Below are 14,951 nucleotides of genomic sequence, written 5' to 3'. Positions count from 1 at the left end.
GGCAGCCTCCCTCCTTCACCACCCTCTCCAGACTGGAAGAGCCCCAAGGGGCTCCAGGAGTCCCCCCCATGGAGTGATGGCAGCATTTGCCCATTTAACACATACTGGGACAAGTTAGCCAGGTTTCAGTGTTTTAATCAGAGTTAGCAAGGTTTGGGAGGAGGTTACAAAAACAAAGTCAGCATTTCTTATAGACCCATCAAGGGCCAGGTTTCAGGGTTCTCGATTTCTCATCATGATTGCAAAATTAAGTCTACTCGCTCAACCCACCCCTCGAAGCTGGGACAAGGGGGCAGCTGCACACTTGAGCCCCTCATCTGTTACCAGTGCCCACATGGTCCACATCTCCAGGGGGCTGAGGCGGTGCACCAGAAGGAGCCCTCTGTACAGGCAGGGGTCCCGAGGGTCCAGGGGCCGCCGTATTCCAAATGTCTTGAAGCCAGCATGGTGCATGGGGCTCACCCCCAGCTTTTTCAGGCACATCCCCACAAAGACGTCATCAATGGGGAAGAGTTCAGCCTCTTCCACGGCTGCTTGGAGGTGCTGCACAGTGGCTCTGGACATGACATACCCTCCACCACCAGCATAGGGTGGGTAGTGGTGGGCCCTATACATGGAGGGTGGGATGAAATATTTGACCTTGGTGTTCCTGTTGGGCAGGGCCTGGCGGATGACATCTCCCACCAGTAGGTCCTGGGCTGGGTCCCAGCCATCCAGGAACTCCAACACATTGGGGACATGGACAAAGACATCATCATCTCCCTTTAGCATGAAATGGGCCTGGGAGCAGACAGCTGCCACCCAGCGCTGCAAGTGCAGCTCCTTGAGTGTCAGGTTGAAAAAGTCCTCAGCAAAGTCCCACTGTAGGATATCATCAAACTCCCGACTCTCGTAGGCCAGCAGCTGGGCTGGGGGCGCAGATCCCGCCACCCCCAGGAGGAACACCAGCTTCAGCTGCCGGCCCTTAGCCCAGCTTCCTGCGCGGCCCCACGTGCTGCGGATGGCCGCACGCCGCTCCACATGGCCAGGCTGTGACTTGATGGCCAGGAGCAGAAAGGTGTCCTCGGCACAGCCCGAAGGCTGCAGCAAGATGGAGAAGTTGCGGCAGTGACGATAGGTCAAGAAGAGGCGGTGACGGTTAGGCAGGAACAGGGAGGCATTGGCCACCGTGTGGTTGGGTGGACACTGGCTGCGCCGGGGCCCTGGGGGAGCCCAGAAGGGCTGTCGGGCCATGGGGCCCCCCGCTGGGCGGGCCTCCTTCTTCAGGAAGAACAGGCAGCTGAGCAGCAGCACAGCAAGGCTGTACAGGACCAGCCAGCCTACCCTGCGGAACATGGCAGGGCCTGCAAGGAGAGAGCCGGTGAGCGGACTGAGCCCGGCGCCGGCCCGGCCTCCACCTCCCGGTCCCAAGAGCAACCCACGGCCCAGCAGCTAGGTCCTTTTATTTATCTTCTACAGCATGTCCTCCGGTTCTTTCCAGAGTCCCTCTCCCAGAGGACAGACCAAACACACCTGCTATGCCAGCCCTCGCTTCCCTTCCGCTGTCATTAGGGGACTCTTGGGTCAACTTTTTCTCCAAAAGGACTTGCAGCCACTTTAAAACTGAGGCACCACAAGTGTTTTCAGCATTTCCCACGAAACTCAAGTACCTAATGAGCTTTAGTGAAAATGGCACAGCTTATTCCCCCAAAAAAATAAAGTCTAGCGTGGTGGCAGGCCCTGCGTTTCATGTCTCAGCGATGATAGCCCCTGGCACTGCCCTTAGGGAGTTTGCTCCTCCAGGGAGAGGAAACCACTGCAGGGGGGCAGCAGGTGGCGGAAGCCACCACAGAACACACCCAGTTAACACATACTGGTACAAGGTTTGCCTGAAGTAGTTTGGGTTTCCTGGGGAGTCGTTTAAATGGAGCTTTAGGAAAAAAACAAAAAACAACACGCACGGGAAGAGCATGAAAGCAAATAGGAAAGCCATAGACTTGTACCAGGATGGCTCCCCTGCGGCCACCCCTCACCAGTTCTACCGCTTACTGAGTTCTGGTTTTCTCTCAGCAAGTCTCCCAGCAATACAAAGAGAAAGCTGAGAAATGGTAACTTAGTACAGTAACCTGCCCAAGAGCCACAGTAGCCAGCCATCAGTCCCCTCCTCGTCCCCTCCCCCTGCCGTGTCCTGGTCCAGCTGGCCATCACTTCCATCCGGTCTACCCGCATTAGCCTCATCCCGGTTGTCCCTGCCGCCACTGCCACAAAAGCATCTCTTCTAGCTGCCAGGGATGCAGTGGCAGGCAAGACAGACAGGTCCTAGCTCTCACAAAAAGACCGAGAAACCAGTACGAACTTCAGGGAGTGCGGAGAAGAAATTAAAGCAGTGTGATGGAATAGAGTGACCGAGAGGTTCTTTGAGCGCACGGTAGTTTAGAAAGCCCTCCCTGAAAAAGAACACTTGAGCAAGACCTGAACAAGATAAGGGACCAAACCACATAAAGACCTGGTGGGGGCGGGGGGGGGGGGGCTAGGTGGGGAGAGTGGGCCGGGCAGAGGGAATAGTTACGTGCAGAGCTCCTGAAGCAGGACAGGAGGTGTGTAGCGTGGCTGGACCGGAAAGAACAAGGAGGAAAGTGCTAGGTGGTGAAGCGGGAGCAGTAGCCTGAGGAGGGTCACGTGCAAGATCCATGGGGAAAGTCTGGGGAAAGAGCCTGTGTTTTATTGTAAGCACCACGGAGATACGTCGGAGGATTTAACAGAGGCAGTAATAAGAATTTACATTGTTTGGAAGGTCACTACTGCTGCTGCTTAGATGATGGACTGTGGAAGCACAAAAGTGGTAACAGGAGACCAGCTAGCAACCTCTTGCATTAGTCAGTAACCACCCCCAGCTGAGACTAGGGTGCGGGCCATGGAGCACGTGAAAACCAGATGGATTTCAGGCGTGGAAAATGGATTTCAGGTGTGGGAGCTACGCCTGCTGTGGGTGAGGGCACCCGGGGAGGGGAAAGAGTGGGGGGCGGGTTGGTGGTGCCACTTACCGAGAAGGGCGCAAAGGCAGCAGTTTGGTTTTGACTTGTGCGTTTCAGAGGCCCAGGCTGAGATGCGCTGTGGACCTGATTTCCCCTTTGTCCTCAGCGCTCCCAATGCACCCAATCCCCCAGGCGCTTCACTGCGGGAACTAACCCGAAGCTCCCCACCGCAGTGGCGGCGGCCGTTCCTCTGCTCCCCACTCCACACACCTGCTTGTGAATCCCATTCAGTACCTGCTGAGCGTAAGCCTCCCTCCGCTCTGTGAGCCCCCAAGCCTGGTCCTTAACCGGCACGGGCTTCAGCGAGTGCACGCCCCCCTCCAAGTGGGTGCTGAGCCCTATGGGTCTGAAATTGCTTCTGGGGTCCTCACAGGGCTCGGTGACCCATCACGCTTTGATGAGGGAAAGGGTCAAGGGCTGGTTCATTCTCTCCACACGACAGCCTCTAAAGGGCTCTTGTGGAGGCGCAAAGGCCCGTGGGGTCGCCAGAGCAAGGACCAGAGCCCCGCGGGGGGACACCCCTCCGGGCCTGAGCACAGCGAGCGGCGCTGCCCGTCGGGGACTCCGGAGCAAGCACCCCAGGCTGCCCCGTCCACAAGCCGCGGCTCCGGCCATTCTCGCCCCAGCGGGGCGAACAGAAGCCGACAGGCAGCAGGAGGCCACCTGGCCCCGACGGTCCACCGCAGACGGGAGGCCGCTCCCGCGGGGCAGTGCGACCGCGACCCCGCTGCTGCCAAGTCGGCTCCTCCCGCCGGGGGCTCGGCGCCCCTCCGCTCACAGTGGACAGCCCCCTCCCAGCAGCGGGGCTCCAGGCGCCCCAGGCCAAACACCGCCCGTCCCTCGCCTACCTACCTGAGCCAAGACGCCGAGCGGACACAGGCGAGGAGCAAACGCAGCGCAGCCGCGCAAGCACAGCTCTCTCCGCTGGGCGCGGAAGGTGAGCAGGGCTCAGCGGCGACCCCTGATCGCTGGCCACGCCCCCGCGCGGCCCACCAACCCAGCGGCGAAGGCCGGGCTTGAGGGCGCGGTCTCTGGGGGCGGGCCCGGGGCCGCCGCGGGTCCCCGCCCACCTGGGTCTGCGCAGCTCCCCGCGCACCTGCCGGCTGAGAGGCCCGGCCCTGCGGAGCCCGCCCGGGTGAGGCTGACTCCGCTCTCCCCGGCCAGCCCCCCGCCTCCTCCGGCCAGCTCTCCTCTCCTCCCTGGCCAGCTCCACCCCCGCTCGCCACGGCCATTCCCCCGCTCCTCCCCAGCCAGGCACTCCCGCCTCCTCCCGGCCAGGCCCCCTCCCCGCTCCTCCCCACGGCCAGCGCCCCGCTACCCGGACGCGCGGTGGCGGCTGGACAGACGCGGAGCCGCGGTGTCAGAACAACCTTTAATCCCGCGCCCTACGGGACAAGCCTCCGAAGCGCCTCCTCCGTCGAGTGGCCCTGGATCAGCTGGATCTGGATCTCCACAGTCAGGGGGTCGGGGCGGTAGTCGCTTTCGTACACTAAAACCAAAGATTTTATTTCTGAAGAAATATTAAAGTGTGAATCCGGAGCGATGAGCGGGCTGGCAGTGCCGGGCCATCCCGGGCCAGCTCACGACACGTCCCGGAAACGCAAATGTGACCTCCGCCGTCCCGAGGCGAGCACGGTTTCAGAATCAGATTCCGCCCTCGGGTCTCCACCGTAATAAGGAATAAAATTAAATCACATCTAACTAGATCATTTAACACGTCTCAGTTTGAATTACAAGATGAACTAGCTGCTTTTTCTTGGAACATCTTTTTCACTTGAAAGTACGCTGACAAAATATGGTTATTTCGACGTGAATATTTGTCAGATATTTTCTAAAAAAAGAATGAAGCCTGGCACTTCAGGGAAAACAACTGAAAGCATTTTGATAAATACATTTATAACATTTGAACTTTCAGGTAGAAACTAGAACTTTGTAACACTGTATCTGCCACCATGGACTTAACAGTTTTCCAATACTCAAAAGACTTTTCTGATGTTATGGTTGATGATAAAGAACACGATTTTTGGATAATGGATAAAAAAAAAATGTGTCAACAGTTGGAAGGTCTGCATAACTCAGTGAACCAGTACTTGACAAATAACAATTGCCAGACGTTAACAATTGTGCATGGGTAAGACAGCCATTCAAAATGCAACGTTAAAAACAAAAGGCAATGTAGACCAATGGATTAATTTAACATAACTGATTATGAAACATTTCATCCATATAGATTCAGTTTTCACACTGTAACAACCTTTAAAAAACTACTAGTTGTCAAGTCTCATGCAAAGAGGAATATCCACAGTTATTTTAAAAGCCTATTAAAATATTTCCCTCTTTTCCAAGTACATGTCCATGTGAGGTTAGATTTTCTTCATATACTTCAACTACAGCAACACATCACAGAGACTGACTGCAGAAGCAGTTATGCAAATATGGCTTCCTCAATTAAGCCAGACATTAAAGAAATTTGCAAAAATGTAAAAAAAAAAAAAAGTTTTGTTTAAAACCATTTTAACCCAAGGATTCAATCACAAATCTCATGTCCATATTTGTTTGGGTCTTCAATTCCAGTAGTGTTAAGTCCTTTGTTCTTTTTCAAAGTTGTTTTGGCTGTTCTAGATCCTTTGAATTTCTATATGAACTTGAGAATCAGCTTGCTGATTTCTACCAAAAGAAAAAAGAAAAAAAAAATCCCTCCAGGGTTATGATTGAGATTTTATTGACTGTAGATCAATCTGAGGAAAACCAACATCTTAACAATGTTGAATCTCCTGATTTATGTACATAGTATATATCTCCACCGATTTACGTCTGGTTTCTCTCAGTAACATTTTATAGTTTTCAACATATAGAACTTCTATTGATAATGCTATTGTAAATGGTATTATTTAAAATTTGTGATATCTGATTGTTCATTGCTCATATACGGAAACATTTTTTGAATTCTGCAACCCTGTTAAACTCACTTATTAGTTTTAGAAGCTTTTCTAATATACGCATTTAGTGCAATAAATTTCTCTCTAAATACTGCTTTGTTATATCCTACTAATTTTGGCATTTTGTATTTTTATTTCCATTCAGTTCAAAATACTTTCTAATTTCCCTTTTGATTTCTTCTTTGACCCATAGGTTATTTAGAAGTGTGTTATTTAGTTTCTTCTAAAAATTGGGGGATTTTGCAAATATTTTTGTTTAATTCCACTGTAGTCATAGAGGATACTTTATATGACTTGAATTCTTTTAAACTTATTGAGACTTGCTTTATGGCCCAGGTATAGAATATCTCAGTTCTGTGTGCGCTTAAAGAATGTGTGTGTGTGTGTGTGTGTGTGTGTGTGTGTGTGTGTGTGTGTGTGTGATTGGATGGAGTGCTCTGTAGCTAAGCCGTCAGTTAGCTCAAGTTAATTGGCAGAGTGTGATTCAAGTCTTCTACATGCTTATTGATTTTCTATTTGTTCTATCAATTACTTATTTGTGCTGAAATCTCTGAATATAATTTTGGATTTGTCTCTTTCTCCTTGTACTTCTATCAGCTTTTGTTTCATGTATTTTGAAACTCAATGATTAGGTGCATACACGCTAAGGACTGTTACATCCTCCCAATGAACTGACTCCTTTATTATGAAATGACCCTCTTTATCCCTGGTAATAGTCTTTGCTCTGAAATCTACTTTGTCTGGTATTAATGCAGCTACTCCCATTTTCTTTTGATTAGTGTTAGCATGAATATCTTTTTCCATCCTTTTTATTTCTTATATTTTTGTATCTTTAAAGAGGGTTTCTAATAGGCGGATAGCTTGGTCTTACTTTTTTATCCAATCTGATCATCTCTGCCTTTTAACTGGGTGTTTAGACCATTTATATTTCACGTGACTCAATATAGTTGGGTTTAAGTCTACCATCTTGCTGTTTTCTATTTATCCCATATGTTCTTTGTTTTTTCTGTTTCCACCTTCAGACTAACTGAATATCTTTATAATTCCTATTTTCTCTCCTTTGTTGGCTTATTAACTATAACCCTTTGTTGTGTTTGGTAATTGCAATCATTGTTGCTTTTGTTACGGTCATCCATTTACAATGCTTGGTGTCAGCTTATTTATCTCTTGTAAAAATAAAATACAGTCTGTGTGTGAAAAAAAAAAAAAGGTCCAGTTCAGGGGCTTTTAGTCCATTTACAATGTTGTGCAACCATCACGGCTCATTTCAGAGCATTTTCATCACCCCAAATGGAAAACCCGCACCCACTAGGCAGTCATGCCCCATTCCCTCCTTCCCCTGCCCCCAGGCAACCACTAATCTACTTTCTGTCTCTATGGATTTGACAATTCTCCACATTTCATATAAAATCGTTATGTGGTCTTTTGTGTCTGGCTTCTTTCCCTTAGCATTGAGGTTTCAAGGTTTATCCGTGGTTTAGGACCTGTCAGTGCTTCGTTCCTCTTTGTGACAGAATAATATCCCATTGTATGGATGGACCACATTTTGTTTATCCTTTCATCCGTTGAGAGCCATTGGGGCTGTTTCCACTTTTCGGCTGTTCGGAATCGGGCTGCTGTGGTCTTGCTTTCGACTTTTGCAGCAGTCTCCCAGCGGAGTGACCTGCCTCCTACCTCTCCCTCCAAGCCAGACAGTTCTAAAAATTAAATCTAGGGACTTCCCTGGTGGTCCAGTGGTAAAGAATCCTCCTTACAATGCAGGGGACACGGGTTTGATCCCTGGTCAGGGAACTAAGATCCCACATGCCACGGGGCAACGAAGCCCACGTGCCACAACTACTGAGCTTGCGCGCCTCAACTAGAGAGCCTGCCTGCTGCAAACTACAAAGCCCACGTGCCCTGGAGCCCGCACACCACAACTAGAGAGAAGCCCACGCACCTCAACGAAGATCCCGCATGACTCAACTAAGCCCTGATGCAGCCAAAAATAAATAAAATAATAAATCATAAAATAAAATTTTAATCTAAAACTTACCTATTTCAATGCTGCCACTGCCCATACAACAAGTCCAGGCTCCTTATACAGCAAATAAGGGCTAATGTCCTGCAGAAGCAGGACCACCGCTGAGCCAGAAGGACCCTGGACACTCCCAACCCTGGGCCTCCCTACTCACTCCATCCTGGCCCCCAACCCAGAATGCCTGTCCTGCCCATGTCATGACCGCAGCAGGGCTGCAGGGAAGACACAGGGTTTGGTCCTCAGGGTAGACATGGCCCTCCCACCAGCTGGAAGATATGATTCTCCATCCTTCCATTCCTTTGGTCCCCAATCAGGCTGATCCCTCAGCAAGTCCTGCTATATTTGTGCCCTTCCCCAAATTCATATGTTGAAATCCCAGCCCCCAAAGGTGATGATATTAGGAGGCGGGGCCTTTGGAAGGCGGTTACATCATGAGGGCAGAGGGAGACCGCTGGTCCCTTCCGCCACGTGAGGACCCAGGAAGAAGGCGTGAACCAGGAACAGGACTCTCACCTGATGCTGCTGGCAACGTGGTCTTTGACTTTCTGGCCTCCAGAGCAGCTAGAAATAAATGTCTGTTGTTTATAAGCCACCCACGCTGTGGAATTTCACAGCAACCTGAACGGACTAGGACTGGTCCTCAGTAAACACCCCCTGCCCTGTTACCATCATCGGTCTTACCATTTTTAGCTTTCTCACTCTTATTCTTCTTTGAATCCTGAGAGGAAGAACCACAAAATAAGTTCCTTGCCGGAGTGGGGGGATGCTGGGGAAAGGGTGGGTGCCCTCACCCCCGCCAGGGCCTCTCCTGGTCTCCTGGGGAGCAGCTGCCCGAGCTGCCCGCTTGCCTGGCCCCTCGCACTCGAGAAGGCCGCCCACCATGCAGGTGACCCTTGCTGCATCACCCCTCCAGCGCCCCCTCCTGTGGTTCTGGCCCCCCTCCCCCTCCCCGCCTCCCCCTCCCTCCCACAGCCTGGCCAGGCTTCTGTGGGCAGGGGAGGCCAGGGGCACTGCTGTACCCTGTAAAGCGTCAGCCTGTCGGTCTCCAAGGTACGGACCACCCCGAAGTTGCACACGGTGGACACGAATGGCTCCCCGGAGAGCAGGGGCTCCAGGTCCACCGGGCCACTGCCCAGCACCCGGAGGACAGGCGGGTCCTGGCGCAGATCCTTACGAAGCTCCTTCTTCTTCTTGCTCCCCTTCTGCTCCTGTGGGGAGAGGCTGGGCGAGTGGAAGCGGAGAGCAGGGGACCGAGAGAGCAGCCCCGCCCCCGGCCGCCCCACACAGAGGCACCTTGGCTGGTTCTTTCTCCCCTTTGCCTGCTTTGTCTTTCCCATCTTTTCCCTTCTTGTCTTTCTCCTTCCCTTTCTTGTCCTTCTCTCCCTTTTCCTTCTTAGCAGCCGAGGGACTGTTGGGGGAAGGTGGCACCGCAGGCCAGGAGAGAATCTAGGGGACAGAAGCTGGGTTGGAGCTAGCCAGGATCTTTCTGGAAAGGCACCGAGACCCTGCCAACAAGGGAGAAGGGCTACAGATGCCCGACAGAAGAGTGGAACAGAGGAGAAGTGGGGCAGAGAAGTCAAAGACCACCCCTGGAGAATTCCAGCCTCCCACCTTCTCCTCCACGATGGTGACGGTGGTCCCTGAGAGCAGGAAGGCCTTGAGCCGCACCAGGTCCTTGAGCACGTGCTGCATCTCGTAGTTGCAGGGGATGACGTCAGACCAGGGCTTGCGGACTGTGCTAAAGAGAACTGTCCTTGGGGAGGGGAGATGGAGACATGGGGGCCATCACCCAGGAGGCTGTGCTGGGGACCAGGGACAAGGCTGGGAGGGCACTTTGAGAAGATGTGCACATGTGGGCACAGCGTGAGGCTGTGGGGTCAGGGAGGGCAGGGGACAGAGTAGAATGCAGAACGATAAACGCAGGTGTGGTCTGGGCCCTGTTCCCAGCCCGGTGAGCATCCTTACCCCGGGGATGGCCAGAGCCAGGGATCCAGGCACGGCCGCAGCTTGGCCAGCTCTTCTGCAGAGTCCATGGGCCGCGGCAAGGGCGCTGAGGCGCCGGACTCCTCCAGCTCCCCGGACTGGGACTGGGAGGCCAGCCCAGACCCTACAGAGTCTTCAGCCTCTTTGATGGGCTCTTTGGGAATGTCCTCACCCAGCTGTTCCGTGCTGGGCGGGGGCTTGACGATCTGCCACAGAAGACACGAAAACACGTCCAGGGCTGCCGGCCTAGAGCTCTCACCTGACACCACGCGAACGTGGTGTAAATGGGCACCCGTGTTTGATGGATGTGAAGCAAAGCAAACACGTGGACTTAGGAGGCAGGAAGTTATAAAAAAAATTACCAGTCCTGTTTTTTTCTGAAAGTTCTATGTTAACAGTAAAAATAGTAACAACTTCCACATGAGCTGGGGACCCTCGCGTTTTTTTGGTTCTTTTGGCCACGCCCTGCGGCACATGGGACCTTAGTTCCCTGACCGGGGATCAAACCTGCGGCCCCTGCAATGGAAGCGCAGAGTCTTAACCACTGGCCCGCCAGGGAAGTCCTGGCCCCAGGCATTTCTCCTAGTAGGATGACACCGTTGGGTTTTCTTGTGACAGGAAGGGAGCCGGGAGGTGTAGGGGCAGTTGGAGAACGTGGTGGGGAAGCCAGCAGCCTAATCGCGAAACTCTGGGCTGCTCCCTTGTTATGGCCTTTGCTCCCATTTCAGGGGGGATGGGAAGGGGTGAACACGGTTGAGAATTACTCCAGCTGCAAGAAACAGGCTGAGTGGAAGCCAGTTTCCTGCTCAGAGTAGGGTATGAATTGGAAAGATCCACGTTAAGGGTTTTCCTGGGTCCCCAAAGCCGTTGTGCCTGCACAGGAGCCCCTGAGGACCCGAGAGCAGAGCCCCCACGGACACACCTCAGCCAGCACACGGCCGTATTCATCTCCTTCGCCTTCCTCATCTTCCACAAACTCGTATGTTACATAATAGCTGTAAGTGATGAAAGGGCCTTGGGGCCCTGGTTCCGGGTCCAAGACCGAGGAGTCCAGAACCCCTCTGACATGTCCAACAGTCACCACTAACCGCGCCTCATGCGCCAGGAGATCTGCAGGGGGGAACGGGCAGGGGTGAGGGGAGCTGCGGGGAGGGACTGGGCAGGCAGACAGCAGGGGAGGGCAGGCGAGCTCAGCTCCTGCCTTCTTTCCTCCGAACAGGGCTGAGCCTCACTCTGCAGACTTGTGTTCGAATCCCAGCTCTACCAAGTTCAACACACCGGTGATTTGGGGTAAGTCTCTTTTGGGCAAGAGGCCACTCTTAAGCCTTGTTTTCCTGACGTGTAAAATGGGAATGGTAGTAGCCTCTTTGCAGTATAGTTACAGATGGAGACTACGTTACCTTAGCCCGTGCTGGCACTCAGTAGGCACAGCTATTTTTATCAATGTTTTGTCACCCTGACCTTGAGAAGGCTCTGGTGCAGCTTGTGCTGTGAGCCACAAGGGGGTGATCTCAAGCCACCACGGACGCCAAGAAACTAATTTAAAGAATGTTTCCCATTTGTCCAGGAAGGGAGGGGACTGTGATGGTCCCAGCCTCCCTACCTTTCTGTCGCCAAATCTCAATCACGACGATCAAAAACTGGGAGAGAACTCTGACCAAGAAGGTGACCTACACTTGACCAGGGTCTGGGTCAGCCAGGGAGCTGGATGACAGACAGACACATGCAGCCAGTAGGGTGATGGTCGGGCCAGCAGGTCCCCCTAGCCCCCCACCCTGCCCTGCACATCGGCTCCCTCACCCCCGCTGTGGCTGAGCCCACGGAACAGATGCTTCTCGCTGGGTGCCACGGTGATGTCGTCCAGCACGCAGAGGCCAGACAGGCCGTCGATGATGAAGCCCCGGTAGCAGGGCACCAGGGCCAGCGGGTTCCCCTGCAACACAAGCAACCTCAGGCGCCGCAGCGTTCGGAGGCCGGACACCATGCCCTGCAGGTCCGTCAGGTCGTTGAAGCTCAGGTCCAGGGAGATGAGGTTGGGCCTGGAGGGTGAGTGGGACTGCCTGACGTCAAGAGGCCAGGTAAGCAAAGGGGTGGGGACAGGTAGCTGTGATCTTGCCACGGCACCTGCATCCCCCAGCACCCCGAGTCCCCGATGGACAAGGCCTGGTGCTGAGGACGGGATGGGAGGCTGTGCCCATGCTCGACTCTCAAGCCTTGTGCTGCCCTTGACCTGGGTTAGCCCCCCTGTTGGGAAGGGGTTCCTGGTTCTCCCAGTGGCCTCCCTCCTTACTGTGGCATAGAGGTGGCCACCGCCAAATCCTGCCTCTACCGGACTTCTACGTATACAGACCTCTTCTCAGTTAACCGTCTATCTCCCATAGAGCCTAATACAGGGTTGTGCATCTAGAAGGCTCAGCAGAGAGGGACACACTGGCGAGGAAGGTGGAGGGGAGCCTCTGAGTGGAGGAGCAGCGGGTGGGGGTAGGAGAGGTTGGTAAATAGGGGGGCCTGGGAAGAGGGTGCATGAGGCTCGAGGGGTCTAGAAGCTGGAGGACGCTCTCCAGAGTCAGACCAGCGCATGAGCACAGGAAGCCATCTGGTTCATTTCTTGGGGGACGTGGGTGAAGAAGAACTGGCCGGTGAGGACAGAGGAGGTGCCCTGCACCCCAACCTGGAGGAGAGGGCCTTCCTGCTGCACAAAGCAGAAAGCAAATCTATTTCAGCTCTGAGAACAGAGGCGCATAAACAAACAAACAGAACCAAAACCCACGAGGGGACTAAGTACAGTCCCGCCATCACGTGTGACGGCCTCCCAGCTGTGGAGTTCAGGAACGTCAACTCCCCTCCCTCCCCCCTCCCATCCTGCCCGCGATGTTGGCCAGCCAGTGACGAAAACACCCGAGAAGAACGTTTCATGCTGACCGGCACACAGATTTTACCCAATATCAGCCTCCTTCAAGAGAACTGGCGGAAACATCAGCAAAACTGATTCGCAGGAAGTGAATCCTTTTAAATTCAAAACAGCAAAAGACGGAGGTTTCACACATGCATGTGTTGCTATGAAATCCATACTCAGCATGAAGCAGGTTACGTTACCGGAAGTCTGTTTTCCAAATCAAAACCCAGAACACTTAGAACTCTGTCCATGGTACGAGTCTGAACTCAGCTGTCACACGGAAGTCCAAAGTGTACGTTTCCTTCCTGTGCTACACACCCTGACGGCTGAGGTCAGTGGAGGGAAGGGATCCGGAATTGTACACGGCCAAGGCTGTGAAGAGGCAGCTTGGCCAAGAGTAGGGAAAGGGGAGGAAGGAGGAAATTAGGGTCAGAGAGACGGACCTTCCACGAGCACGTTCCCAGGAGGCCTGGGAAACAGGGCAGCGATGTTGCCCTGCGCCTCGTGCCCCTTCTGGGCTGTGAAGAAAGGAACAGTCATGAACGTCAGCCCGGGGAAGTGCCCAGGAGGCTGAGCCCCGGGAATCCTCAGAGCTTCTCTGACAGGCCTCCCTGGCCCCGCTTCCTCTGATGGATTTTCACGGATGGTATCTGAGGCCCTGAGACTCCTCAGATCCAGCGTTTCAGTTTCCCACTGCTCACCCACCAAGAAGACAAGGTCTAACCGAGAGCTGTCTGTAGGGCAGCAGTTCTCAGCTGGGGGTGGTTTTGCCCCCAGTGGACATGTGGTGCTGTCTGGAGACCTGCTGGCTGTCGCAGCTGGTGTGGGGTGGGTGCTACTTGCATCTGGTGGGTAGAGGCCGGGGATTCTGCTCCACCTACGGCAGTGCCCAGGACGGCCCTCACAACCAAGAATTAGCTGGCCTGAGTGTCAACAGAAACCCTGAAGCAGAAGGTCCACTCATTCCCACTACCTCTTGGTGTCCTCCCCTGGGCCTCAGGGGGTTTTTTGTTTATTGGGTCAGAGAAATAAATCCTAGGTCCGGACTTAGCAGCCAATCAGGAGTTATTATAGAAAAGAGCAAAGCTGAGTTCTCCAAGTCACCAGCATAGAATGGCCCAAATCTAATGCTCGACCTCTCCCTCCCTCTTTCCACGTGGGGCTCCCGAGTTACCAGTAATCACTGGTGACGTATAGACTCTCCAGGGGGCCCAGAAGCTTGTTGTGACCCAACCCCAAGTGCTGGAGTCTTGGGGGTGGGCGGGTGCACAGACACTCCATGCTGGTCATCTTGTTGCCGTAGAGCTCCAGCACCTGCGACGCGGGTGGAAAGACAGCCCGTGAGCCCAGACAAAACGGAACCCACTCCCTGCTTCCATCCTGGGCAACTCAGGAGAGGAATTACGAAGTACTCATGCCTCATCTCCCTGTGCCCACCTGGACCCCCTTCTAAGAATCCTGGAAGAAAATATTCCCGCAGCAGGTGTCAGAAAGTTTCTTTTCCGATGAAAAGACAACCCTCAGAAAGGGAGAAAATATTTGCAAATGAAGCAACTGACAAAAGATTAATATCCAAAATATACAAACAGCTCATGCAGCTCAATATTAAGAAAACCAATAACCCAATCAAAAAATGGGCGGAAGACCTAAATAGACATTTCTCCAAAGAGAACATACAGATGGCTAAGAGGCACAAGAAAGTATGCTCATCACTAATTATTAGAGAAATGCAAATCAAAACTACAATGAGGTATCATCTCACACCGGTCAGAATGGCCATCATTAAAAAAAATCTACAAACAGGGCTCCCTGGTGGCACAGTGGTTATAAATCCACCTGCCAATGCAGAGGACACAGGTTCGAGCCCTGGTCCTGGAAGATCCCACATGCCGTGGGGCAACTGGGCCTGTGCGCCACAGCTACTGGGCCTGCGCTCTAGAGCCCACGAGCCACAACTGCTGAGGCCCGTGTGCCTAGAGCCCGTGCTCCGCAACAAGAGAGGCCGCCGCAGTGAGAGGCCTGCGCACCGCAATGAAGAGCAGCCCCCACTCTCCACAACTAGAGAAAAACCCGCACGCAGCAACAAAAACCCAACACAG

General features: G+C 53.3%; 2 protein-coding genes across 4 annotated transcripts in view; both read right to left on the bottom strand.

Annotated features, from left to right (window-relative positions):
• Window positions 1-119: 119 nt before the first annotated feature.
• On the bottom strand, window positions 120-4,489 carry B3GNT4 (UDP-GlcNAc:betaGal beta-1,3-N-acetylglucosaminyltransferase 4). Of its 3 annotated transcripts, none has more exons than XM_032603099.1 (2): window positions 4,385-4,489; window positions 120-1,343 (listed from the first exon to the last, which is right to left on the bottom strand). In XM_032603099.1, exon 2 carries the CDS (start codon window positions 1,333-1,335, stop codon window positions 262-264), a length of 1,074 nt encoding a protein of 357 aa, XP_032458990.1. In that variant the 5' UTR covers window positions 1,336-1,343; window positions 4,385-4,489; the 3' UTR covers window positions 120-261. The 3 variants fall into 3 exon arrangements, with proteins under 3 accessions (XP_032458990.1, XP_032458991.1, XP_032458992.1); XM_032603100.1 differs by lacking the exon at window positions 4,385-4,489 and adding an exon at window positions 3,867-4,149; XM_032603101.1 differs by lacking the exon at window positions 4,385-4,489 and adding an exon at window positions 3,024-3,283.
• Window positions 4,391-14,951, bottom strand: part of LRRC43 (leucine rich repeat containing 43) — a 39,042-nt gene continuing 28,481 nt past the window's right edge. The window contains exons 9-18 of the mRNA XM_032654074.1: window positions 14,027-14,166; window positions 11,757-11,995; window positions 10,879-11,066; window positions 9,939-10,162; window positions 9,585-9,726; window positions 9,267-9,419; window positions 8,993-9,181; window positions 8,655-8,691; window positions 8,487-8,534; window positions 4,391-4,593 (exon numbers count right to left, since the gene is read on the bottom strand). Of these exons, the coding sequence (XP_032509965.1) occupies window positions 4,400-4,593; window positions 8,487-8,534; window positions 8,655-8,691; window positions 8,993-9,181; window positions 9,267-9,419; window positions 9,585-9,726; window positions 9,939-10,162; window positions 10,879-11,066; window positions 11,757-11,995; window positions 14,027-14,166 (1,554 nt within the window). The 3' untranslated portion in view covers window positions 4,391-4,399. The remainder of the gene's footprint in view (window positions 4,594-8,486; window positions 8,535-8,654; window positions 8,692-8,992; window positions 9,182-9,266; window positions 9,420-9,584; window positions 9,727-9,938; window positions 10,163-10,878; window positions 11,067-11,756; window positions 11,996-14,026; window positions 14,167-14,951) is intronic.

Source organism: Phocoena sinus, chromosome 14 (genome assembly GCF_008692025.1).
Source record: "Phocoena sinus isolate mPhoSin1 chromosome 14, mPhoSin1.pri, whole genome shotgun sequence".
Classification (NCBI taxonomy): Eukaryota; Metazoa; Chordata; class Mammalia; order Artiodactyla; family Phocoenidae; genus Phocoena; species Phocoena sinus.
The sequence above is the reverse complement of the archived record's forward strand: the minus strand, read 5'-3'. Positions and strand labels throughout refer to the sequence as shown.